Source organism: Hoplias malabaricus, chromosome 1 (genome assembly GCF_029633855.1).
Source record: "Hoplias malabaricus isolate fHopMal1 chromosome 1, fHopMal1.hap1, whole genome shotgun sequence".
Classification (NCBI taxonomy): domain Eukaryota; kingdom Metazoa; phylum Chordata; class Actinopteri; order Characiformes; family Erythrinidae; genus Hoplias; species Hoplias malabaricus.
The window spans coordinates 43,004,522-43,031,710 of record NC_089800.1 but is presented as its reverse complement, the minus strand read 5'-3'; the positions used below and the strand labels follow the sequence as shown (position 1 = coordinate 43,031,710).

The window sequence follows — 27,189 nt, the reverse complement described above, 5'->3', positions numbered from 1 at the left end:
AGCAAAACTCTGTCATCAGACTTTGAAATATTACCACCTTTGAATTTGTATCTTTGAATGTTTTTTGCACTGAAATTATGCATCTGAATATAATTGCTCTTGAATAGAACTCGTGAATTTTCTCGTTTAGCATTCTCCCTTTAGCATTGATTCAGTTAATTAAAAATATCATTATACATACAAAGGTGACTGTTTCTCTGCCCACATTAAAAGTAAATGAATATAATTTAGTTGACTCCAAGTGTAATAATAAGATTATTAATGATGGTATGAGACAAAAAATGTATTTTGAATATAATAGAGAATCTTTCAAGAAACCTCCTAACACAATTTACAAAGCCACAATGACTTTTGCTCATTCAAAAATTATTAAATGGTCCATATCTTCTAAGAGATATAATAAATATGATATATCCTGTAGCTGTGTTTCTTGAAAAAAGATTTAATTTTGATGCTGATTTATGTGTATTTTGTAAGTCAGAAAATGAATATCTGGAACATTTTTTTTTTCATGTCATCATTCACAAAGTTTATGGATGGATATTAGAAATTGGATTAATCTCAAACTTAACATTCCTTCATTTGATGTTGATGCCATTTTATTTTATATTGAAAACTTAAGTTCAGCTTTCTCTGATGCTATAAATGTAATCATACTCTTAGGAAAATACCACATTCACTGCAGTAAGTGGAGGGGGAATACGCCCTCTTTCCTCTGTTTCATGAATTAATTTAATTCATATTATTCTGCTTTAAATAGATTAAAAAACTGGAAAACTGCTAGAATCATCTCACACCAAATCTCTCAAAACTTTGTATTCTAAGGGTTTTTTTCATTAATGTGCGCCCCCTAGCTGAAAGTTTGTGGATAGCTGAATGTTTGTGGATATAATATCCTCCACGAGAATCTGTATTCTTGTTTAATGTTCTGTATTTTGTGTCGTAAAATATGCGAATAAAAAAAATTTTCACAGGGCCATTACAAAAAAATTTCCACAGTAAAATTTCTTCATCTTCAGGATACCAATAGTCTGTTATATTGTGTCTTTAGTGAGTCTTTCAGATTTTTGAGACACTTTGAAAATAAAGAGATAATATCCGCGGAATGAAACTAAACGTGTAGTTTTTCCACGGTGTGGAAGTTGTGTTCGTATTTTGCCACCTAGCGGCGACAGAATGAAGCTAGTGCAGCATTTAAGGTGAAAGAGAAAATCCTAATGAATCGATTGCTTATCCTTTGTATCTTGGATGTGTACTCTGAATTTTGGAGAAGAGTATCTCTGCAGGCCGGAGGCAGCTCCAAGTGGGCCGTACAGCTCCAAGTGAGCGCAGAAGAACATTTTAAGCACGACTCAAGCACGTCGCTGGCTTCGAGATATGTAGTTGGCATAAAGGCTCTGAACGAGGTCATGTATGGAGATGACCCAGAGGCTAAAGAACCCTTTTTATTTGTTTTTGAAAAAGGGCTGATATGGAGCTGTTCCTGAAAGCTTGTGTTGATGAGCAGGGTCTCAGGGTCAATGCGATGTTTGTGGTTAAGCCATGCCCCTGACCCCAGAATTTTTAAGGCATGGAAACTGGACTGTAGGGCCCCTCACCTCAATTCTTAAGGCACAGATACTAGACTGCAGGGCACCTTATACACCACAGTTCAGAGAGTGTGTATAGTTTGATACTTTTAGAAACCTAGGCTGTGTGGTTAACTGTGATGCTTTGTGCAAAATGCCCTGCACAAAATAGGTATCCCGGTTATTGTGTTTCTTCTAACAAATTTCTATATCTAATGCAGCTCAGATTGCTCTGTTTGAGCATTGTTTGGAAGTTTAAGAGAATGTCAGTGAGTTCTTTGGGATATTGTACTAAATTAAATACTTATAAATAAGTACATTATATGGAGTACATTTTCAGCATTATGTGATTTACAGACTTGTTTGTGGTTGGCTTAATATGTGAAATTCTTGCAATAAAAAGAGGTTAACCATTTAACTGAGACCACATGTACTGAGAATGATAATGTTTGCTTACATATAGGCTACTACTCACTACCTAACAAGAGACATGACAGTAAATATGGGTTCATCAGCACAGCTCAGTGCTGGGATGCTATATATTCTTCGCCTGGCATTGGGTTCATGTTTCTCTACTCCAGAGAATCCAATTCTATTGTCAGTATTTCTCTACAGGGATTAGAGAGGCAGTGTGTGCACGTTTGCACATCTGTGTTAGTAATGGGTGCAACTTAATGTAGAATACATTCATTACAAATTTATCCTCAAAATGATATTTTAATTATATATTTTTGGTAATCTAATTATGGGGTGAACTGCAAACTTGTGAAATCCATTAGGTCTCTCATGTCTACAATCATTATTTTAATTTGACTACAGAATATTATAGGACTGTATTATTTGTTTTAGATGTTAGATGTTTAGATGGACAACATCTGCATTACGTATATATATTAGGGATGCGCCGATCCGATATATATTCAGTATCCGTATCGGTCCGATTCTGGTCTAAATTGCTGGATCGAATATTGGAAAGGAACAAAACATGCAATCCGATCCATTAAATATAAAAAAAAAGAATTTTTTTGGGGTGAAATTGCAAACTGCCATAAGCCAATGCAGCACTTTCACATAGGACCCGCAGGCATCACGTGATAGAGCGATTGTTGTGAGAGGCATGTAAACATGTCAGCAGTGTGGAGTTACTTCACAGTCAACGAAGAAAACAGCAAGACTGCCGAGTGTAATTTGTGTAATGCTACAGTCTCACGAGGTGGTAGCAGTGTTGGGAACTTTAACACCACGAACATATTTGTATTTTTTATACTGGAAATGTTTTTACACAAGTGTTAAGTTTTGTATTGAGATTTCACTGAGATGAACTTCAGGTTTCATGTGATGGAAAAAGATTGAACTGGCAGCCATCTTAATTCTAGTTGAGGGTCACAAAAAGCCATGTTTGCACTAGTTTCATTTTGAATATTACTTTAGATCCTTATATTTAAGTTATGCTTTAAGTTTTAAAATTTCATAGTGTTGACCAGCTAAATGCTGTAAAAAGTTATGTTTAAATAAAAAAATCAGTACTGGCAACTGAACTGTGTTTTGGGTGCAATGTATTTCTTGCAAATGAGTATAATATCATAGTGTTACAATACTTTGACTGTTGACTTATGTAAAAAGCACCCAATTTTTTTTTCAAAGCAATTATTTTTTCAAAAAAACGGATTAGTATCGGCAGATACCAAATGTGAAATATCGGTATCGGACCTAAAAAAGTGGTATTGTGCCATCCCTAATATATATATATATATATATATATATATATATATATGTGTGTGTGTGTGTGTGTGTGTACTATGTCATTGCAGTGTAGGTGACATTTAAGTCATGTTAAATAAATAATACATCTATTATAATAATAATACATTTAATTTTTTTACTATTTTAATTAATATATGTGTGTAGCACATTTTGCCTGAGAGTACTGTGAATGTACAGGTGCCCTAACCATTCACAGCCTTTAAATGAACGTTGATTCAATGTCAGAATTTCAACACTAACCGTTGCTTATGAGGCAATGTTAAATAAAGGTTGTTTAAAAGTTTTTTTTCCATCATCAACGTCAAAAAATGCAATAGAACCATATTTCAACGCTTTATCAATGTTATTTGCTATCTGGTATATGTACAGCATATACATTCCTAAACACTGTGCTATAGCTACTTTGTTTGTTTTTCGCCATTCATATTAAACTTTTCATATGCTTCACTTGAAACCAAGGCGGCAATATCTCCTGATCTGTAAATCATACACGGCCACAGATAGGTGGTAAAAATGAGTTGGAGATCAGCGGCTCACAGTCGTTCAAAACCAAGTCCCCATGATTTGCCCAGAGCCATGTAGAGAAGAGAGTCGCAAAGACTACCAAGTTCACAACACTGAAAATCGAGAAACTGGAGTTGCGTACTGGAGGACCAAACGACTAGGTGAGGGGTGGGAGAAGAAATGAAAGAACACAACGCGCAAATAAACAGAAATTGTCACTAACACGCGGTCTGATATAATATATTTCTATCATAAAAGAGAGTATATAAAATAGAAATAAAAATAAAATTATTTCTGGGGCTGATGTAGGGCCCCCTAACCAAGGAGGACCCCGGGTGCAGGTCCACAGTTACCCGCAGTCCAACGCTCTCGGTTGTCAGCCTGACTGCTGAATAGTCCTTGGAATTATTGGATCAGACGTTTGATTTAAAGAATCAAGTCGTGAAGAATCTTTTCTGGGATTCGAATCTTACGAGTCGATTCTTCGAGCCGATTCTTTTCTTGAGTGGTTGTGTATGTGCCGGTGGAGTGTGATCTGATTCTCTGGTGGTGACGCTACACTCATATGTGTTTATTTAGGAAATGCAGCACTGTACAGTAGATCAACACTGTCTTTTCTAAACCAGAGAGAAAACACACACTTTACCAGCAGCAAAAGGGTATGGCACGTATTTCGATTCATACATTTTCACTTTCCATAGGTTGTTACGCTGTATTCTGCTCAGTTCTCCGCAGCTTGACATGCTAATGTAGACTTAGCAGGAAAGCTAGTTAGCAAGCGAGCTAGCATGAGAGAGTAGCCTAAAGTTTCTAATTAGGATTCTCGATTCAACTTTAAATTGTGCATTAGCTACAAACTAACACCTCATACCACCCGCAGAACAGTTAAGACGGTTATTTACTGGGAGGAAGAGGCAGTTAATGAAGGCTTTTACTTGACAGGATAGAGAATGTCATCCTTAAATTTGTTCATGACAGTGAACATCTGTAATGCCATTTAACGTTACTGTGCTGTTGAAATTTAGTGAAGCTCAGAAACTCAAATACATGAAATCATACACCTGAATACTCACTGTAATTTTACTGATTAGAATTCAGCATTGTTGACACAATGATGAAACAAAGATATTGTGTGACATTAATGAATGGTAAATATATTAATTTGGATAAGTCGTAGGTCAGTTTTCCATGTAATATATGCAATGTATGAATGTAAACACAGAAAATATAAAGGTACTCTGGCCAAAATGTAAAAATTGCATGAACATCACTGTATTTGATGTAAGACAGCAATCCCATTTCTAGAGAGCCTACAAACATACAAAAAAAAATAAAAAAGATTTTGAAAGTTTTCACAGATCAGCTTGATTGTGTTATGTAATTATAACGAAATTTAGAATCCTATACCTGCACCAAACTTGTGAAAAGGTTATAGGATATTTAGGTTACACTGTTTTCAAACATTCCACAATGAGTATGTGAATATAAAAGGTATAAAAAGACCATCAATTAAAGCAAAGGATGAGTTGTGGCTCCTTTGTGGCAAATAAGAGAATTTTCAAACAATTTAAAATGAATATTTCTCGGCAAAACAATGCAGCAAATATTACAATTTAATTTACAATTTAAAAGGTCTTTAATCATCTGTCATACACAATATTGTGAAAAGTTTGAGGAAACCTTTAACACAGTCTGCTGCATGAAGAAATGCAACCTGTACATTCCTTATATAAGAAGAAGACCTATATATCAGTTTTGTGAAAAAATGCTGGCTAAGTCTCTGGGCTGAAACTCATCCCCGGTGGTCAGAGCAGTCTCAGTTTCAGCTTGGTTTGGGGAATAATGCACCTTAAGTTTGAAAGGGCATTTCTGTTGGCATTTGGTTTATAATTAAAAAATGTCTGGGATAAAATATATATTTATATTTATATGTTTTATATATGTAGTTTTAAAACTTCTGTTTTGTTTGCTATTTTCACTGCTTTTGAAAGTGATGTATTATCCAGTTAAAGGCGTATGTAATAACTTTTGCATTTAGAATATTTCTCTCCTCTTTAACTTAACAAAATCAGGCATTGGATTATTAGGAAAATCTAGGTCACTTTATGAGAATTGATACAATTCTATTTTACACAAAACTACATTATGAATTCTTTCCAAACGTCTGACTGGAAAGCAGGTTATGTGTGATCATAACCTCAAAATAAATATCTGAATGGTTACTGTTTAAATTGTTACTGTAACTGCTTCACTGTTAAAACAGATGTGATCCAGATGGCTTGTGGCATGTAAACTAATCTTCCAATTTTTCTTCACATAGGCTGGTATTGAGCACTTGTTTATGCTCCAGTGAAATGACAGACCAGGGAAATAACAATCAGAACATCTCTGGAAACCCGTTTGCTGCCCTCTTCAGTTCCCTTGCTGATGCAAAACAGTTTGCATCAGGCCAAAAGCTACAGCAACAGGCTGAGCCCCCTTGTAAGTTTTTCGTTTACTGCTCTGTATGGTATACAGTCAGAGACCTTATATATGTGTAATGTGTATGTATAATATTTGTAGTGATATTTCAAAAATTCTGTATCTTGTCATGTTCTTTATGTGGTGGCTTACAGCGGAAGACTCTGGGGAGAGCCAGTCAGAGTCTGACAATTCAGTATCTGACAGTATAGAGGACAATGATGACTCAGTGGCAGAGATCAGCCGATCTTTTCGTTCACGGCAGGAGCTCTGTGAGCAGCTCAATGTCAATCACATGATCCAGAGGATTTTTCTCATCACTTTGGACAACAGTGAGTTCTTGTCATCAATAATGCCATGTCTAGTTGACCATAGTCAATGTGAGAAAACCTGTGCTGGGGATCGCAAAAACGTCTTAGATCAAAGATCAGTGTTAAACTGTTGAGCAAGGACCACACCCAAGACTCTCTAAAATTTAGGATGATCTTATCACTAAAATGATTTTGGACAAACAGTTCACCGGTCAGCACCCAACCATATTTATATGATAGTCACAAATATTTAATTATAGCATTTTTAAACTGATAGTACAAACCGGATTCCAAAAAAGTTGGGACACTAAACAAATTGTGAATAAAAACTGAATGCAATGATGTGGAGGTGCCAACATCTAATATTTTATTCAGAATAGAACACAAATCACAGATCAGAAGTTTAAACTGAGAGAATGTATCATTTTAAGGGAAAAATATGTTGTTTCAAAATTTCATGGCGTCAACAAATCCCAAAAAAGTTGGGACAAGGCCATTGTTTACCACTGTGTGGCATCCCCCCTTCTTCTTACAACACTCAAAAGACGTCTGGGGACAGAGGAGACCAGTTTCTCAAGTTTAGAAATAGGAATGCTCTCCCATTCATGTCTAATACAGGCCTCTAACTGTTCAATCGTCTTGGGCCTTCTTTGTCGCACCTTCCTCTTTAGGATGCGCCAAATGTTCTCTATAGGTGAAAGATCTGGACTGCAGGCTGCCATTTCAGTACCCGGGTCCTTCTCCTACGTAGCCATGATGTTGTGATTGCTGCAGAATGTGGTCTGGCATTATCTTGTTGAAAAATGCAGGGTCTTCCCTGAAAGAGATGACGTCTAGATGGGAGCATATGTTGTTCTAGAACCTGAACATAGTTCTCTGCATTAATGGTGCCTTTCCAGACATGCAAGCTGCCCATGCCACAAGCACTCATGCACACCATACCATCAGTGATGCAGGCTTCTGAACGGAGCGTTGATAACAACTTGGGTTATCCTTGTCCTCTCTGGTCCGGATGACATGGCGTCCCAGTGTTCCATAAAGAACTTCAAATTGTGACTCATCTGACCACAGAACAGTCTTCCATTTTGCCACACTCCATTTTAAAAGACCCCTGGCCCAGTGCAAACGTCTGAGCTTGTGGAGCTTGCTTAGAAATGGCTTCCTCTTTGCACAGTAGAGTTTCAGCTGGCAACGGCGGATGGCACGGTGGATTGTGTTCACTGACAATGCTTTCTGGAAGTATTCCTGAGCCCATTCTGTTATTTCCTTGACAGTGGCATTCCTGTTTGAGGTGCAGTGACGTTTAAGGGCCCGGAGATCACGAGCATCCAGTAGAGTTTTACGGCCTTGACCCTTACGCACAGCAATTGTTCCAGATTCTCTGAATCTTTTGATGATGTTATGCACGGTTGATGATGATAACTTAAAAGTCTTTGCTATTTTACTCTGGGTAACACCATTCTGGTATCCTTCTGCCCAACAATGGTGGAATTGGTGATCCTCTTACCATCTTGGCTTCAGAGAGACACTGACACTCTGAGAAGCTCTTTTTATACCCAATCATGTTGTCAATTGACCTAATTAGTGTTAATTGGTCTTCCAGCTGTTTGTTATATGCTCAATTTCCTTTTTCCAGACACTTATTGCTACTTGTCCCAACTTTTTTGGGATTTGTTGACACTGTGAAATTTTGAATCAACATATTTTTCCTTTAAAATGTTACATTTACTCAGATTAAACTTTTGATCTGTCATCTATGTTCTATTAGGAATAAAATATTGACATATTTGCCATCTCCACATAATTGCATTCCGTTTTTATTCACAATTTGTTTAGTGTCCCAACATTTTTGGAATCGGTTTGTAGTTATTAAAACTGACCAAAAATATTTTGCACAGTTATTAGCTTACAATCAGGCATTTCATTGCAAACAGTATGAATTGAGTTTGGGTGGCTCTTGGATTGAGCTGAATGGATGTGTATAAAAGAAAGCAGAAAATGCTGCTCATTACACATCATTACAAAAATAACAAAAGTTCTAATATCTGATTGTAGTTATAATGCATTTAGCAGTATGTGATATTTGTTTGCTTGCGCTGGAGCTGCTGAAAGCTGCTAAATATGGAAAGATACAAAATAAGATATCTACCTTCAATGATCAGAATTTTTTTTTTGTCCAGACATATTTCATTGTAGTTGGTCATTAGCTAAAAGTTCATGATCATGAAACACCTATTACTCGAACTGTGATTGTATGATTAATTCAGTTCGGTTCCTGTAAGACATAACACAGTTCATTTAGAGATTTTCTGGTATGTGGTGTACACTACCGGCAAAAGAAATTTAGTTTTGTTTTTTGTTTCACTAATGGCATGTGAAATGCTGTAAACATGAGGTCATCTGTTCTAATGCACTGATGAGCTCATTCGCTATGATGACGATAATAGGGTGACTTTGCTTTCCAGAAGTAGAGCAAGTGACTTCATCCTTTTTTCGGTTAAGCATCTCAGTCATCTGCATTTTGTCACCTTTTGTTGGTCTATTTTCCTTACCTTCCCCATCACATCATTTTTTTCTCAGTGTCCCAACTTTATTTAAACTGTGGCTTTTCAATCCTTGCTGCAGCACAGGATTCTGGAGGTGGGCAGTACTGTTTTCATGCATTATATTGTGATTTTTGTTGCCAAATTACCCATAACTTACCAGAGTACTCAGAATCTAATGCATCTTCTTGCTGGGGTTTTAGCTGTTTTGAGCCAGAATGTCTGGCTGGAAGAATGTCTGCATGGACATAGAAATAGTGTATACAATTAATTAGTCAACACATTTGTAACAGAATCATTAAACAGTGACACAGAGACAGAGAGCTGCCATTTATAAAATAATTGTCAGCCCTAATTGCTATCTGTGTCTCTAAAGTGAAACAAAATGCAGACTTAGAATAAGAAATTCTTTTTTTGTTTTTGTTATATTCTGAAAGCCCTCCCAGTTTTCATGATTCTGATGGGTGATGAGAAATGGACTAGTAGAGACAGGTCTGGATTTGGATTTGTAATGTGTCATATTACATTAAAAAGCCTTTAGATAGATAAGGCACTCAGGAACTCTGTTGGATCAATTATTATATTAATTCATTCATTGTCTGTAACCACTTATCCAGTTCAGGGTCATGGATCAGTCCTTAGTGTTATGGGATAAAAATGAAGCTGAAACACTTTTGGATGAAAGCTAAAAAAAAAAAAAAACAAAAGCATGAATTAAATTAAAAACATAAGATGATATACCAGTGGGATTTGATTGCCTCAGAAAATCATATCCTGACAATTTTATCCTATCATGCATTCTATCATGCATTACAGAAGTCCCTTTTTGACGTGACCAACACTTCATGACCATGCAACTCATTTAATAAAATGGCTCTAAGTGGTAACTCTTGCAGTCCACTAATGTAGGTCTACAGCAGCAAAATATATATTTTCATATATCAGTACACTGACCAGCAACAGGTAATCTTACACTTAATTTATTTGGGCTACAATTTAAAAACTGTAAAAGACCAGAAAGAAAAATATTCATTTAAAAAAAAAACATAAATCTGTCAAAATTATTAGGACACAACAGAAGTATTGACAGATCTATGGTAAACCTGTATGTAAAGGCCACATGTTTAGGAGAAAATGTGCACAAGAGAAAAAAATAACAGCATATCAGTCAGTATTTACTAAGTTTTATTGATAATAACAATTTATTTTGCTGTACATTTTTTGGTAGGTACTGTATATTTATTGGAATGGAAAGAAATGTTATGTCAGTAGTAAATATTGGTTTGTTGGTCTATCAGAAAAGGCACTTGATGTTTTTTTTTTTTGGGGGGGGGGGGCTCCAGGTGACCCCAGTCTCAAAAGTGGTAATGGCATCCCCCCACGTTGTGTCTATCTTGAAGAGATGGCAGCTGACCTCGATGGCCAGGACTGGCTTGACATGGACACAATAGAGCAGGTGTTTTTTGTTTTAAACACTTTTTTCATTCTGAAATTAACATGTTTAAAATAGCAAAATTAACTTTGTTTTGGAATAATTGTGTAACTTTTCAGTGTGGCCTGTCAGGCTATTTTCAACAGGTTGCTGTTACAAGAACCGGGGAACCACCTCATCTACATGACTTCTTGCAGTGTAGTGAACCTGTCAGCAGATCGTGATGCTGGGGAGAAACAAGCTGTACCCTACCTTTATGCCTGCTACCAGAGGGCTAAGGAAGAGGTGGGCAAGGATGTCCTCTGTCTACATACTTCATACTGCTGTTGTTTAAAGCCTTATTTGCTTTAGTTTTAGGGTCTGTGAATAAAATTCAGATGGCTATTATCCTGCATTACCACTGAGCTGTTGTGGAACCCAGTGTGGCCAGCCATAGGGACACATGCCTTAGGTGATTGTTGCTGTTAAACTCGTGTGGCACATTTCAGTAGTGCATGTGAACATTTCCCTCTGAACTTAGTCACATTAGCTTTTCAATTTCAATGTGTGTCCACAAACGTTTATGAACATTATAATAGATTTCACCAGCGCCAAGCAAGCTTTGTGGGTTTGTGTTCTGTGAGTTCTTTAACTTAAGACAGGGGCAACACCTTGTTGTTTTAACTTAAGGCCAGAAATTCCACTCTGTTCAGTTTAATCTGTGATGAAAAGGAATTAATTATTTAAAATTTACACGGCACTATGTAACTTTTGGATTAGGGTCAGGGAGGTAGTTTTTGTGTTCTACCGTGTTTTGCATGAATGTTAGAATTACAGTTTTCTCACGTAAGCCTCTGTAAAATATGCAGTATCATCATGCAATCTGCAAACTTCTCCTTTCACAGAAAACAGCAGTGTCACTCAACTTTTGAACTTTTTCAGTCACATAGACAAATCTCAGTTATAAGCCCATGGAATGATTTTCCACTGTGTCTTAAAGCAGTAAAGAAGCCCCTGCTACTTGCTTGGTGTTTTTGTCCTATTCTAACATTACTGAACACTGGAATTTTAACTTTTGATATTTGATAGTTAGATTCTACAAAGCTAGAAGCAAACCAGTGTGTGTGTGCTTATATAACCATTAATTTATAAAGTCTGTTGTAAGCGTTATCAGTTCTGTTCCTGGAGAGCCTTTTTTTATTCCTTGCTCTAAAACACAATATATACATAGTACTTATCTCTTGAGTTGCATCAGATCTCTTTGAGCTGGGAAATTCTTACCTGTGTTAGACAACATTGGCCATCCAGGGCCAGAAGTGATGACCCATCTGCTGCATCATCCAGTATGATTGTTTTTATTTATGATTGTTTTCTTTTAAAAATAACTATTTGTTTAAACTACCACAGGTCACTAAAGTGCCAGAGAAACTGCTGCCGTATGCTGTACGCTGTAAGAACCTGACTGTGTCCAACGCTCGCACGGTGTTGCTCACCCCAGAGATCTACATCAGTCAGAACGTGTACGAACAGCTACTGGACCTGATACTGGAAGCAGTCAACGGAGCCCGTATGTCTTCTGCATGACTGATTCAGTTTTAAATTTTGCCATTGGCATTTTAAAAGTACTTCTTTGTTTTCTTATGTCCTGTACAACCCCTTTTATGAATGACTGATTTATTTGGTGCTTATTTTTTTGGCAAATGCCTCTGCAGAACTTGAGGAAGTGGTGGAGTTTATGGAGGAAGTTATCACTGGCCTTTTGGCTGACCAGGAGGTGCGCTCTTTTGGAGAAGTTATGGTGCCAGTGTTTGATATTTTCCAAGGCCGTGTAAAAGACTTAGACCTCTGCCAGCTGCTGCTTTATTCCTATCTGGATATTCTGGTCTATTTCAGCCGGCAGAAAGACATAGCCAAGGTTGGTTAACTTAATTCATGTGTTTTTTCAGATACACTTAAAAATTATGCATGTAAAACTCAAATTATCCATCATTCAACATATAAAATTTTATTTTCCTAGGTGCTGGTAGAGCATATTCAACCCAAAGATCCTAACAATGGACTTCAGTATCAGAAGACCCTTCTGGGCACTGTATTGAATATTTCTTCTTTGCTGAAAACTCCTGGTGTGGTGGAAAACCATGGCTTCTTTCTCAATCCCTCACGCTCCAGCCCACAGGAAATGAAGATTCAAGAGTCTAATATCCATCAGGTGAACTTCAATTCTGACACAGAGTTTGCTGTATTCTAAAGCCACAGAGAGCTGAGACAAAAAAAGCTGAGTTAAACTCTTTGTCCTGAATATACAGCAGGTAAAAGTGGGCCAAAACTGACCTTTTTCATCAGCCACTTTCATTTATAGTACTGAAATCTGGTGTGTATGTGATACGCTGCAATTCCACTGAATCAGAATTCATGCTACTTTAACAAAATGACTGTTTTTCAAAATTATTATCCATGGTAAATTATAAATTATTAGACTTAAAGGGAACCATCTAGGATTGTGAGGAAAAGCTGTTTTCTGTTTTGTTTATGCTCAGAAATGCAATGTTTTTAATGTGGAACGGTATATTTGAGGAGAAGCATACAATGGTTGGTTATATGTGGCTGAAATCTAGCTTCTCTGCAAGGTTTTTTTTTTTAATTACTACAGGAACTCATTTGTAAATCAAGTTGATTAGTTTTTATATCTCTGTTTTTACTTTCATGCAGTTAGTGCTCTTCCGAATTTAGAGTCAGTTCCTTTCACAGCAAAAATATGTAAATATTACCCATCTATGGAACCGGAATAGAGCAATATCCACATCTTGGTTTATGTTTTTTAAAGTTTGGAAAGTTCTTTGTTGTCTAAAACCTTCAGTATGCCGGAAAAAAGAGAAAACCTATATCCTATAGCGGTAAGATTTATTTTTTTTTTTTAAACCCTTTTACAGACACTGGGGCTTCGTAAACATATTTTACTAGTTAGAGGTAGCAAATGGTGAGGAAACAACCTCAGAATTAAAAGACATGGGCTCTCCAAAGGACATGAGAGCTGACAAAATTAGTTTAATAATTCAGGTCATCCATATCAAGCAGCTTCATTCAGGGATTAAAAAGAAAACCTGATACAATGCTCAATGTTCAATCCCCATAAGTTTTTTTTTTCGTAAATTAAAGACATACAACAGATTTAGAATGTTTTTTATTTGTGTCCCTAATATTTCCTCAGTATTGTGTAGAAAAAAAACATTCTCTGTTCCTTCAGTTCATAATTAAAATGTGTAGGATAGAACAATGAAGAATTGTTCTGTTATTTAAAACCTATGCATGTGCCCTGCTAGGTAGCTTTCAATAAAAAAATGTTTAATAACCCTTTTAATAATTGTCTTTGTGTTTTGTCCTTTGCCTAATCAGTTCATGGGCCAGTTTCATGATAAGCTGCACCAGATTTTGAAGAACCTGCTGCAGCAGTCAACTGAGACTAGACACCTGCTACTCACCTGGCTGGGAAACTGCCTGCAGGCAAACATGGGGCGGACCAAAATTTGGGCCAATCAAATGCCTGAGATCTTCTACCAGATGTATGCCTCAGATGCGTTCTTCCTGAATCTTGGTGCTGCACTGCTCAAACTGTGCCAGCCTTTCTGCCGCCCTCGCTCGCCCAAACTCCTGACCTTTAACCCCACCTACTGTGCTCTTAGGGACCTAAGTGAGGAGGAGAGGCGCAACAGAAATGTGCATGCCAGGGGTAAGCTGTCTGTACTCCAATACAAACATCTGATTTAATTCATGCTGAAAAACTGATTTATATATGACTCTATTGTAGGGCTTGATAAGGAGACATGTCTGATTCCAGTCCCCCCTCAGCAAACGGTGGAACTTGCCCAGTCGTACAGCCTTCTCACAGAGAACCTGATCCTTACTCAGCTCACCCTGCACCTGGGCTTCCACAGGTCATTCCAACTTTTGCACTGCCACCAACAGACAAACTTATTAGCTGCGGTTAGGGATGGATGCTTATTGGCTTTATTGATATTCTATTGTTTACAACATTTACTTTCATATTTTAATAAGTAAATGGATGTAAATTGACTTACCACACTGAAATAAATATATTTATAGATTTTGTATTTACAATTAGAAAAGGTGTGTTATAAATACAATTCATCCAATCCAATGGTCCATTTTGCCTGCAACATCTTGTCTTTTGAAAGTATTAGTATATTTTAACAATACAGCAATCTGACACTATCATCATTTTGCTCACAAAACTGGTCATTTTGTACTTCCAATCTCAGAGTCCTCAGTAGTAATTCCTAACATTTACTTTCAAGAGCTCCAGGAGTTTGATAAAATAAATAGCAGCAGTTTGCAATTCTTTTTAGGAGTTCATGTATAAATGCTTAAATGCCTTGGTTTGTGTTGGCTTTCTGTAGACTACATGACCAGATGGTGAAAATGAACCAGTCTCTGCACAGGCTGCAGGGTACATGGAGAGATGCTCAGCTGAGTGGAGGGGCAGTAGCCGAACAGTTGCGGGAGCAGTTTGAGCGCCTCATGACCGTTTACCTGTCCACTAAAGCTGCAGCCACTCAGCCCGCAATGCTACAGAACTGCCTCAATTTGCAGACGTCCTGCGCAGCCTTGCTGGTCCAGCTGAGCCTGGGCAACCAGGGCCCAGAGCACATCCCCCTCTCCTTCCCCCTACCTGTATTACAAAACAGCCTGCTGTGCTATGTGCCAGGTGGGAAATTCCATCATCATCAGCTCTTCTGCAAGCTCTTAAACACCTGTTAAATTTGACATATGTAAACATTTCGACAGCATTGGTCAAATTTGTGTTGTTTTTGTTAAATTGACATCCTCTACAGCGGACAAATTTTTATTTTCACCTGTATAGCAGAATATTTGTGTTTGCTTAGCATAACATTGGGAACCAATTATTTTAATTTCTTTTCAAACTTCGAACAGTAAATATGCTTTGAAGTGTGCAGATGTGTGTTCTCTGTGGAGGATACTCTAATATTTAAAAAATGTGCATTTAAGGTGTTTTGTGGGAATCTATAGTCAGAAAAGCAGGCTTGGAACTGGGAGGTCGTTGGTTTGATCCCCATGACGAGCAGGAAAATCATGGGTGGTGGGAATGAAGGAACACCACTGTCTTTATTCTTTAATCAACTGCTGAAGTACCCCTGAGCAAGACACTGATTAAATATGTGTTCTTACAATCTCATGTTCTTGCTTGGTGTCATCTTCTAATGTAAAATTCAAATTCCAATACTTAAAATCACAAACGACAAGAAAGATTATAGTACCAGGATGTTTTTGCTCCACCCAAGATAATGAAGATACATCAGTTTATGACATGTCAATTAGATTGACCTGAAAGTCCCCCCCATTCACTGCGGCATCATAAATTTGCTCTTGGGAGGTGGCTACATCAAGAGAACACAAGTCAATTCTTTGTGTTCTAGATATTGATAAACAGCCACCTAAACCCCAACTGCTCCCTGGGCGCTGGGAATTTTCTAACAGTAACAAAAACTGTGCTGTGAAATGTGCAGAAGTGTGATCTCTTTTGGGATGTATACAACTCCAATTTCAAAAACAAAAAAAAAGGATTAATTTGATTGTTTTGTCAATATATGGCAACGTATGCAATATATATTTGGATACAGCCATAACAGGATGGATTGAGCCTTGCTACTTTGCCAAAAACAATGTCAACGAGTAGTGCAATGCATAATTGTAGGGTAATTTTCATCATCTACAATACATACCATTGTAGATACAGGGATTTTTCAAAAACCTATTTGAAATAAAAATAAATGTGAAGGGAGAAAAATATGTCGTTTTTGATCAGGGGTACCAAAACGTAGTTGTTTGTACTTAGCCTTAGCTGAGGTTGTCTGTCATTCTGTGAATGCATGTTCAGACATGAAATCACATACAGGGATTTTATGTGAGCCTCTAATTCAATGCATTTTCCTGTAGTTAATATTTTAGCTTAATTTTAGTTATTGAATGATTTGTAGTAGTTATTAAATATTATTAAAATAAAAAGGCAAGTTTTTGAAAGGTTAAACAAATTCCTGGTTTTGCAGAATTTTTCGCTGAGAACATGGGTGATTTCTTCATATTTCTTCGACGGTTTGCTGATGATGTCCTGGAGTCATCCTCAGAGGGCTTGGAACAAGTTCTCAACTTCATCACTGTGTACATGGGAAATGTAGAAAGGTGAGAGTGTCACCAGCAACAACAAACCTCTATTTTATTGTTAATATGATATATTGTATACACTAATACATCAAACACATCACATGCTGTGATACTTTGTTTCCGTGTTAAACTGTGGTCAAACTAGACTTAACTCAACAAAATATTGTGAGCAAAATTTAGTCCAATTTACATGAAATTGTTGTGATGTGTGGCCTTAAGCTGCAGATACTGGGAGTGAATATATTTTGTGAGTGGAACTAGGCATTGAAATCAAGTTTGATGACCACTGTCATGAGTTTGCTTGTTCGTAAGTAGCCCTAATGGTTTAGCTCCCTTTTTTGCAGTTGAAGGCATAGGGCTTTGTACAGCAGTACTTTAGCTGAAAGAACTTTAGAGGAAATGAAAATTGTAAAATTTTTTATGCATTACATTTTATATAACACACTACAAGCCAGGTATACAGTTATTCATGAGGTTGAATCAAATGGTGAGTTTTTTCATCCAGCCTGACCATGGCTTTGTCATTTCCATTCTGGTTGTTTCACATTATTCTGAAAAACACAAATATTTTTTGATTCATTAACAAATAGTAACAGATGATTGGACGTGGTTGTAAACTTTTACCAACATGTTGATTTTTCCTCCTATACCCTCTTTTATAGTTAATTGTTTGCAAACATTTGAAATCTTTTGTTTAGCTTTTAGTTTTCCAGGGAGTGATTTTTACCAGACTCTTTACAAAACTAAATATTTTAGGCAGTTTGTCTCCCCATTTTCTTCTGTACTTGTTAAAAGTATTTCTGCCTGTCATGATGCAACTGTTTACTGACAGAATGAAAAATCCTCATTTGCGGGCAAAGCTGGCTGAGGTTCTGGAGGCTGTGATGCCGCATATGGAGTCTGTGTCGCCTGGCTCTTCGCAGCCCATTATGTTCCAGCGACAGAGGGTGTTCTGCTCCTACTGTCACGCGCCTCATCTCGCAGAAGCACTCATCACTGTGTTTGTAGACATTGAGTTCACTGGTTAGTTTCGCATTACACAAAAACAGTTGAATCTATTCCATAATTTGTCACTGAAACTGAATTTAGTCAGATTTTATTGGAATGGCTTCACCTGTCTCTCTCCCTCCAACCTCCCTCAGGTGATCCTCATCAATTTGAACAAAAGTTTAATTACAGGAGACCCATGTACCCCATTCTGAAGTACATGTGGAGGGAGGAGAGGTACAGGGAGAGCATCAAGGTGGGAATTGCTAAAAATTATATTTCACTTTCTGTGTGACACTTTGTATACCATGATTTGTTGGGTTGTATTTCACTTATTTATGATTTCATGAATTCATCTGCTTGTTGACTAACAAAGTGTGAAAATTACATTTTGTATTTCAGCATTTAGCTCATTATGCTTCTGAAAATCTAGAAGCCATGAACCCTCCACTCTTCCTGAGGTTCCTTAATCTGCTTATGAATGATGCCATCTTCTTACTAGATGAGGCCATACAGGTATTGGTATAAGAAAAAAATCTGCTTGCTGCACACACTGTCTTGATGTAAATTTTTTGGCATTATATATCCATAAAGTACACTGTATGGTAAAAAGTGTGTTGGCACCTGCCCACCTGATGTTTCTTCTGAAGAAACTAAGGTTATTAGTTTGTCCCCCTTTGAGGCTGTAACAACCTCTACCCTTTTAGGAAGACTTAAGCTTGGATGTTGGAACAATTCTATGAGTATTTGTTATCCTTCAGCCACAAGAACATTAGTAAACTCAGGTACTGTTTTTCTCTGATTTGTTCTGAATCACAAATGCCATTCTTACACATTCCAGTGATACTGGAAGAAGCTCCATCAGTTCCACTACTACACAGTCCAGAGGGCTTTTTTTAACATTTTAGGCCACTCTTGGCATTGGGAGTGCTCAACTAACTGTTCCAGAGCATCCCATTCTATTTGATCAGTTTTTTCTATGGAAAATGTTTGTGAACAGTTGGATGGCTACCAGCAAGACATGTCAAACCTTCGTATATGGTTTTCATGCAGTGAAGTGATATGATAGTTGTTATAGCACATGCAGCCTTGATGTATTAATGCAATGGCTGTTGATGCTGGACTAAAATATCGAACCCTCTGTGCCCTGATTCTGTTTATTTTAGTACCTAAGTAAGATCAAGCTCCTTCAACTGGAGAGAGACCGGGGAGAATGGGAGGGCCTGGCCCCTGATGCCCGCAGAGAGAAAGAGTCTAGTCTGCAGATGTTTGGACAGCTGGCTCGCTTCCACAACATCATGTCAAACGAGACCATTGGCACCTTGGCTTTTCTTACATCTGGTAAGATACATAGGGGTATTTAGTGTGTAATAGAGATGTCATGATATTGTATCTCTGAAAGTGTCCTTATGTTCCTTATCTTAACTTGCTCAGAGATCAAAGGTATCTTTGTTCACCCTTTCCTGGCTGAGAGGATCATCTCCATGCTCAATTACTTTTTGCAACACCTGGTGGGGCCCAAGATGGGTGCCTTGAAGGTGAAAGACTTTAGTGAGTTTGACTTCAAACCTCAGCAGTTGGTGTCAGACATCTGCACCATTTATCTGAACCTAGGGTGAGCACTATGTAAATTTCATATTTACATATTTTCTCCAAATTCAACAAGTGCTTTAATTAAATTAGTTTTTTTTTTTTTTTTTTTTTAATTATTATTCTTGTCTTCAGAGATGAGGAGAACTTCTGTGCCACCGTTCCAAAGGATGGAAGGTCATATTCCCCGACCCTCTTCTGCCAGACAGTACGAGTCCTGAAGAAGATCAACAAACCTGGTGACATGATTGTGGCTTTTAGCCTCCTATCAGATAAAATAAAGGTTTGTTACATATTTGAAAAGGGGACTAAAACAATATTGAATCAGGAGTGCTGTGCAGAAATCTTAGGCACCTAAGATAATTATATATATTTAAACTAATGCCTTCTCAGTAAGTGTGGTGTTTGTATAAAGTTATATATTATAACAGTAAATACAAAAAAATAATAATATAAAACAAGGAGGAATAGTCCGCTCCCCGTGACTGTCTGTGAGTCTGTGGGGTGTGTTCTCCCTGTGTCTGCGTGGGTTTCCTCTGGGTACTCCAGTTTCCTCCCACGGTCCAAAAACACACTTTGTTAGGTGGACTGGTGACTCAAAAGTGTCTCACCGCGACCCTGAATTGGATAAGCGGTTACAGATAATGGATGAATGGATGGATGGTTTCAGACAATTAATGAATGAATGAAATAAAAAATATAAGATCATTTTTCTATAAAGTAGTAAGTGAGAGTGAGTTTGAAGAACAATGTTTTGTTCAGACTCTCCTTGATTGCATGAATTTGTTAAATCAACAGCACACATTATATAAAATCATTATTTATTAACCAGTAAAACTAGGTATTGGATGATAACCTCTAAAAATACGGACTCCACGTGGAGAGATTTGGAAAAATTTAAACAACACATCTACACACACAATATCTCATACTGCAATAACGTTATTTGGTTTTATTCTAATGTTGGGCGTTATTTGTTGTTTGTTTGTTTGTTTGTTTGTTTTTTATCAATAAATAAGTTTTTATATCTCATGATCTCTGGTGCCTAAAACGTTTGCACAACACTGTGTGTAAATAAATATAATATTTTTATTTATTAATAATAAAATTTATATTTTATTTCATGGCAATTGTAAAAAACAAAAACAAAACTATAATAGCAATCAAAACGCACTACACTCTACTACCAAATTTTGCAGTCTGGGTTATTATTACAGTAAGACTGAACACAGAAATACAGGATTAAATACAGAAATGGACACAGAAATACAGGATTAAAATCATTAACCTTATTTGTGATATATTATAAATAATAATGTCTCTCATCATCTTATTATAAGAACAGTTTGCATTTGGCTTTAGAATCACATGTAGCTGTTTTACTTTGAAAATTCTTTTTGTAACAGTCTCTAGCAGACCGACATCAGCAAGAAGAAGAGACATACTCGGATGCTCCTGATGAGTTTTTGGATCCCATCATGTCAACATTGATGCTTGATCCTGTGCTGCTTCCTTCTTCAAATGTTACAGTCGACCGCTCAACAATAGCACGCCACCTGCTCAGGTATACTATTTACATTGTATGCAACAACTTGACCATTCACATAAAGAGCTGTGCAAAAGTCCAGAGACCACTAGTGAGCTGTTTAATTTCCAGTCAAAATGGGCATTTAGTACACGCTATTAATTAATTAATTAATTCATTGTCTGTAACTGCTTATCCAGTTTAGGGCCGTGGTGGGTCTGGAGCCTACCCAGAATCACTGGGCGCAAGACAGGAACACATCCTGGAGGGGGCGCCAGTCCTTCACAGTGCAACACACTTACACATTCACTCACACCTATGGACACGTTTGAGTTGCCAATTCACCTGCCAATGTGTGTTTTTGGACCATGGGAGGAAACCGGAGCACCCGGAGGAAACCCATGAAGACACAGGGAGAACACACCAAACTCCTCACACAGTCACCCAGAGTGGGACTTGAACCCACAACCTACTTCTCCCTGAGCAGTGTGACTGCTATTAAGCTATTACTTTTCAGAATAATGTGGGTCTGAAAGGATGTGTTAAACTAGTTACTAAGAAAAGGAAATTGGCGAAAAGAAGAGAAAAAATAGAAGAGACTGGTGTTCTCAGAACAATGTACTAACAATAAAGTAAAGGTTGGTCTCGGGACTTACTGTGCAAATGCAACTAATATCTTTTTGGTTTGTTCTCATCTTCCTACAGTGATCAGACAGACCCTTTTAACCGCAGTCCACTCACCATGGACCAGATAAGACCGAACGAGGAACTCAAGCAACAGATCATGCAGTGGCTTGCGGAGCATAAGCAAAGGGCCATGCAGATGGAACCCAGTGGCTAGTTCACCACCCACCACCCCAACCCTCAGGCATGATCCAGCAGCGCTTTATGTACTGTCTCCTTTTCATGCACATGTATGCCTCAGAAGGAAAGAACAGTCAACGATTAGTGGAGAGGAACACAAACTAACAAGATGTACTATTTTCTTTTAAGGTCAAATGCAGTGGCATATGTCTGTAGCATTTAGACATTCTCTATAAAGCTCATTTTAAACACCATCTGCTCAAAAGCCTGGACATCATCCGTGATATTAAAGGCTACCTGGACAGCCAGCTTTATTACTGCTGCATTGAACACTTCTTATTCCTTTTACTTTGCAATTTGCCTTGTCAAGATTTTTTCCTTACAGAAATTTTATTTAGATGTTAAGAGAGAATATGCAGATCTTTGCAAATAAATGTATTATGTTGATATAGATTTGTCCTCTACCTCTAATCACATCAAATCCAATAAATTAATTTACATATTTTATTCGGCTATATAACTGTCTTCATGTGCTCACACAGCATTGCAGTGTTCAAAAGTAAACATGCTGCATCATCCGTGCAAAAAAAAAAAAAAAAAATCATGTATCAGTTTGTGCCTATTCATTAGCCTTGTTTAACCATTTAAATAGACAGAATTCTACATGCTTTTTTGACAGTGAAATAATGTTCATTAAACCTAAAATATCTTCAGCTGTATACATAGGTTCACATTTACTAGGGAATTTTTAAACATTTCTGCATGATTATGTTTCAAATGGCAAACAAAGCACTTCAGAATGGTTCAGTGTGAAATGCACCATTCAGAATAAAATACAGAATAAAATGTATTCTTTTAAATGCCATTTAATGTTAAAAAAAAAGTGTACTGGAAGAAAATATTTTTCCATATCACCATTATCAACCTTATGTCTAAAAAAGTAGAATTATGGTTTAAGAATTGGGGGTAGAACATAAAATGGGTATATTCATGTTTTAATCGTTGTGACCCCTGGATCCTCCCACCATCACTGTTTCTCTTAATTACTCAATTAAAAAGAAAAACTAACCCCCCATCCCACACACACAAAGAATAACTTTGCTTATACAATGGAATTACACAGAAATTTTGAAAGTTCTTCAGAATTCTCCTTCAATTCCTTAAATAAAATATTTTGCAGGATAAATTTAACAATAAATGTCCATGATTAATTCAAAGTTACATTCAGGAACCTGCATCACTTATGGATCTTAATGCCATGTTATTCTAACCTATTAGCTCATTTAATTTTTTTTTCTTAAATATATTTATATTATAGGAGATAAAGAAATTTATTGTTGTGCAAATAAGTTACATAGTAATAACATTGTTATATGTTCATTTTTGCTGGATTTTGTTGTCTCTCTAGTCTTGTGGCCTGCAGAGTTACTTATTGGAATGGTGAGCACTGGGTGAGTCAGAGTAGGCATTTCCAGTTACTGTAGCTCATCATGTGTTAAATAATTTGAGTGTTTCTTTGCTTGTGACACTGACGGGCTGCAGATGTCCTGGATGTATTGACCTTGTCTTCTAAAGAGAACTTTAAAGTTGAACTCTGCATCCTTCAAATGCATGTATGTTTTATGGAATGTTTCCATCAAGACAGCTAGTGTCTGGAACATGGCTGTATTCAAGCTTCAAGATTATTCCTTTTCTGAAGATGACACAGTTGTGCATTGTGTTATTCTTCTTCAGATTATTGTGTGGATTTTCATAGCCTTTTCTGTCACAATTCTGCCTTGGTGATGAGATGTAAAATAAATACATTTAACATAATTAAATGAATGAATGAATCAAATAATTAAATAAAATTCACATTTTTTAAACGTGAGTCACTTTATTCTCCCATTAAATTTTAGCTTGGCTTCACTAAAATGAAAATCTGAAATACAGTTAACAAACGGGTTGAGTAATACTGACATTTATTTAAAAATAAAAGGTTGGGAGGTTGTGGCAGCTGTGGGGAGATTTTAGTGCCCAAATATGTGATACATTGAGTGTTTAAGGAACAGGTAGGTTCTGAATTAATGTACTGGATAAATTCCTATCCAAAAATGGAACATTGAATTGTTTTTTCAAATTTATGCTCAGGATAAACTCTCACTAAGGTGGTACCCTCAAGGGTACATTTCAAGTACTTATTGTGAACATATATGTAGTATATTCTACATTAAAATTAGATTTTCTTTTAGTTGAATCAGTTTTATAAACTTCATTTTTATTTTCCACAATAGAAACAATTCTATTACAAAAAGTTACAAATATTCTGGATATAAGAATGCAATAACAGTGTAATCTGAAATTTGGGAACAACATATTGATGGATTGACTTGACTCTTGTATTTCATATAAGCTCATTTTATGGTCCATGTTAGAGGTCTAAATATATGATAATGATCATATAATGATAATTGTATTTTGATATATAGCCTCAGTCTAGTGTATTTATAAATTTATCGTACAATTGATGTATTCAATTTGATTCAAATTGATGCAGAACTCAATGAATTGATGCATTGTTGCGTTCTGGTTCTGGTCTTACTACTTTTGTGTCAGCTGTTGAAGGATAATGGGTGTTAACTAGAGGGGGATATGGGGTCTTTATTTGGTTTTAGGTGGAGGTAGATCATTATCATCATCTTCTTTTCCGCTTTTCCATTTCAGGGTCGCGGTGGCAACAGGGCGAGCAAAGAAGCCCAGACATGTCTGTCCCTTGCAACATCCACCAATTCGTCCTGGGGGATCCCAAGGTGTTCCCAGGCCAGCCGGGAAATATAATCCCTCCAGCGTGTCCTGGGTCTACCCCTGGGCCTCCTTCCAGTTGGACGTGCCTGGTATACCTCCAGTGGGAGGCGTCCAGGTCGCATCCTGATCATATGCCCAAACCACCTCAACTGACTTCTCTCAACGCGAAGGAGCAGCAACTCTACTCCGAGCTCCTCCCTAGTCACTGAGCTCCTCACCCAATCACGGAGAGTACGCCCAGCAACCCGTCGGAGAAAGCTCATTTTGGCCGCTTGTATCCGCGATCTTGTCTTTCGGTCATTACCCAGAGCTCATGACCATAGGTGAGAGTAGGGATGTAGACTGACCGGTAAATTGAGAGCTTTGCTTTATGGCTCAGCTCTCTCTTCACCACAACGGTACGGTACAGTGACCGCATTACTGCAGACGCTGCACCTATCCTATGGTCAATCTCACCATCCCTCTTCCCATCACTCGTGAACAAGAACCCGAGATACTTGAACTCCTTCACTTGGGGCAGGTTCTCACCCCTTACCTGAAGGGAGCATGCCATCTGGAGGAAACAAGAGGTACAAACCCGATTCCAAAAAAGTTGAGACACTAAACAAATTGTGAATAAAAACTGAATGCAATGATGTGGAGATGGCAAATGTCAATATTTTATTCGTAATAAAACATAGATGACAGATCAAAAGTTTAATCTGAGTAAATGTAACAATTTAAAGGAAAAATATGTTGATTCAAAATTTCACAGTGTCAACAAATCCCAAAAAAAGTTGGGACAAGTAGCAATAAGTGGCTGGAAAAAGGAAATTGAGCATATAACAAACAGCTGGAAGACCAATTAACACTAATTAGGTCAATTGACAACATGATTGGGTATAAAAAGAGCTTCTCAGAGTGTCAGTGTCTCTCTGAAGCCAAGATGGTAAGAGGATCACCAATTCCACCATTGTTGGGCAGGAGGATACCAGAATGGTGTTAACCAGAGTAAAATAGCAAAGACTTTTATGTTACCATCATCAACCATGCATAACATCATCAAAAGATTCAGAGAATCTGGAACAATTGCTGTGCGTAAGGGTCAAGGCTGTAAAGCTCTACTGGATGCTCCTGATCTCCGGGCCCTTAAACGTCACTGCACCTCAAACAGGAATGCCACTGTCAAGGAAATAACAGAATGGGCTCAGGAATACTTCCAGAAAGCATTGTCAGTGAACACAATCCACCGTGCCATCCGCCGTTGCCAGCTGAAACTCTACAGTGCAAAGAGGAAGCCATTTCTAAGCAAGCTCCACAAGCTCAGATGTTTGCACTGGGCCGGGGGTCTTTTAAAATGGAGTGTGGCAAAATGGAAGACTGTTCTGTGGTCAGATGAGTCACGATTTGAAGTTCTTTATAGAACACTGGGACGCCATGTCATCCGGACCAGAGAGGACAAGGATAACCCAAGTTGTTATCAACGCTCCGTTCAGAAGCCTGCATCACTGATGGTATGGTGTTGCATGAGTGCTTGTGGCATGGGCAGCTTGCATGTCTGGAAAGGCACCATTAATGCAGAGAACTATGTTTAGGTTCTAGAACAACATATGTTCCCAGCTAGACGTCATCTCTTTCAGGGAAGACCCTGCATTTTTCAACAAGATAATGCCAGACCACATTCTGCAGCAATCACAACATCATGGCTACGTAGGAGAAGGACCCGGGTACTGAAATGGCCAGCCTGCAGTCCATATCTTTCACCTATAGAGAACATTTGGCGCATTATAAAGAGGAAGGTGTGACAAAGAAGGCCCAAGACGATTGAACAGTTAGAGGCCTGTATTAGACATGAATGGGAGAGCATTCCTATTTCTAAACTTGAGAAACTGGTCTCCTCTGTCCCCAGACGTCTGTTCAGTGTTGGAAGAAGAAGGGGGGATGCCACACAGTGGTAAAAAATGGCCTTGTCCCAACTTTTTTGGGATTTGTTCACACCATGAAATTTTGAAACAACATATTTTTCCTTTAAAATGTTACATTTACTCAGATTCAACTTTTGATCTGTCATCTATGTTCTATTGCAAATAAAATATTGACATTTGCCATCTCCACATCATTGCATTCAGTTTTTATTCATAATTTGTTTAGTGTCCCAACTTTTCGGTTTGCAGATAATGCTTGTGTTAATTTCCGTGTGCATTCAGTAACAATAACAGTAGTGTGTGACATAGTCATAACTGTCATAATAAGTATCCTTAAAAACTTCTATATAAAAGACAATTTCTACAGAATTAATCTTTAACAATTTTGTGTTACAATTAACTGTGATTTTACTATTGCAAATTATATTTAAAGTCTTATTATTAATATACATAAATCATAAGACAGTAAAATGGGGGCTCAATGAAGACATATGAGATATGAACATCTAATTGCACTGTGATTGTATCAATGGAAACTTGGTCTGTACATGAAACAATTACACAACAGTAGATAATGTAATTGTAATAGGCTCTACTGATGTACCTGGAACTACTGTTAAGAGTAAAAAAAATCAAGATTTTTTTTTCTTTTTTAAATTGCAATTATGCACTTTTTTTCTGTGCCCTAACATGGAAGAAGTCTGTTGGGTAGTCCATTTAGAAGGATACTTTTGAAGCAACTTACCTGCCTGACTCTTATGCTGGTCCATTTCAGAAGTTTTAAGTGCTTTTTTTAAGCTGTTTTAAAGGTGTAATCAACTCAGTAGGGAACTTTC

General features: G+C 37.3%; 1 protein-coding gene across 1 annotated transcript; it reads left to right on the top strand.

The window, feature by feature from the left end:
• Positions 1–4,336: 4,336 nt before the first annotated feature.
• Positions 4,337–23,474, top strand: ube4a (ubiquitination factor E4A (UFD2 homolog, yeast)). Its single transcript, XM_066663001.1, has 20 exons — positions 4,337–4,495; positions 6,157–6,317; positions 6,452–6,628; positions 10,494–10,606; positions 10,715–10,867; positions 11,969–12,128; positions 12,274–12,476; positions 12,579–12,770; positions 13,955–14,288; positions 14,367–14,493; positions 14,977–15,284; positions 16,645–16,777; positions 17,592–17,782; positions 17,902–18,002; positions 18,149–18,262; positions 18,913–19,087; positions 19,181–19,361; positions 19,472–19,619; positions 20,743–20,900; positions 21,567–23,474. Exons 2-20 carry the CDS (start codon positions 6,191–6,193, stop codon positions 21,700–21,702), a joined length of 3,231 nt encoding a protein of 1,076 aa, XP_066519098.1. The 5' UTR covers positions 4,337–4,495; positions 6,157–6,190; the 3' UTR covers positions 21,703–23,474.
• Positions 23,475–27,189: the final 3,715 nt, after the last annotated feature.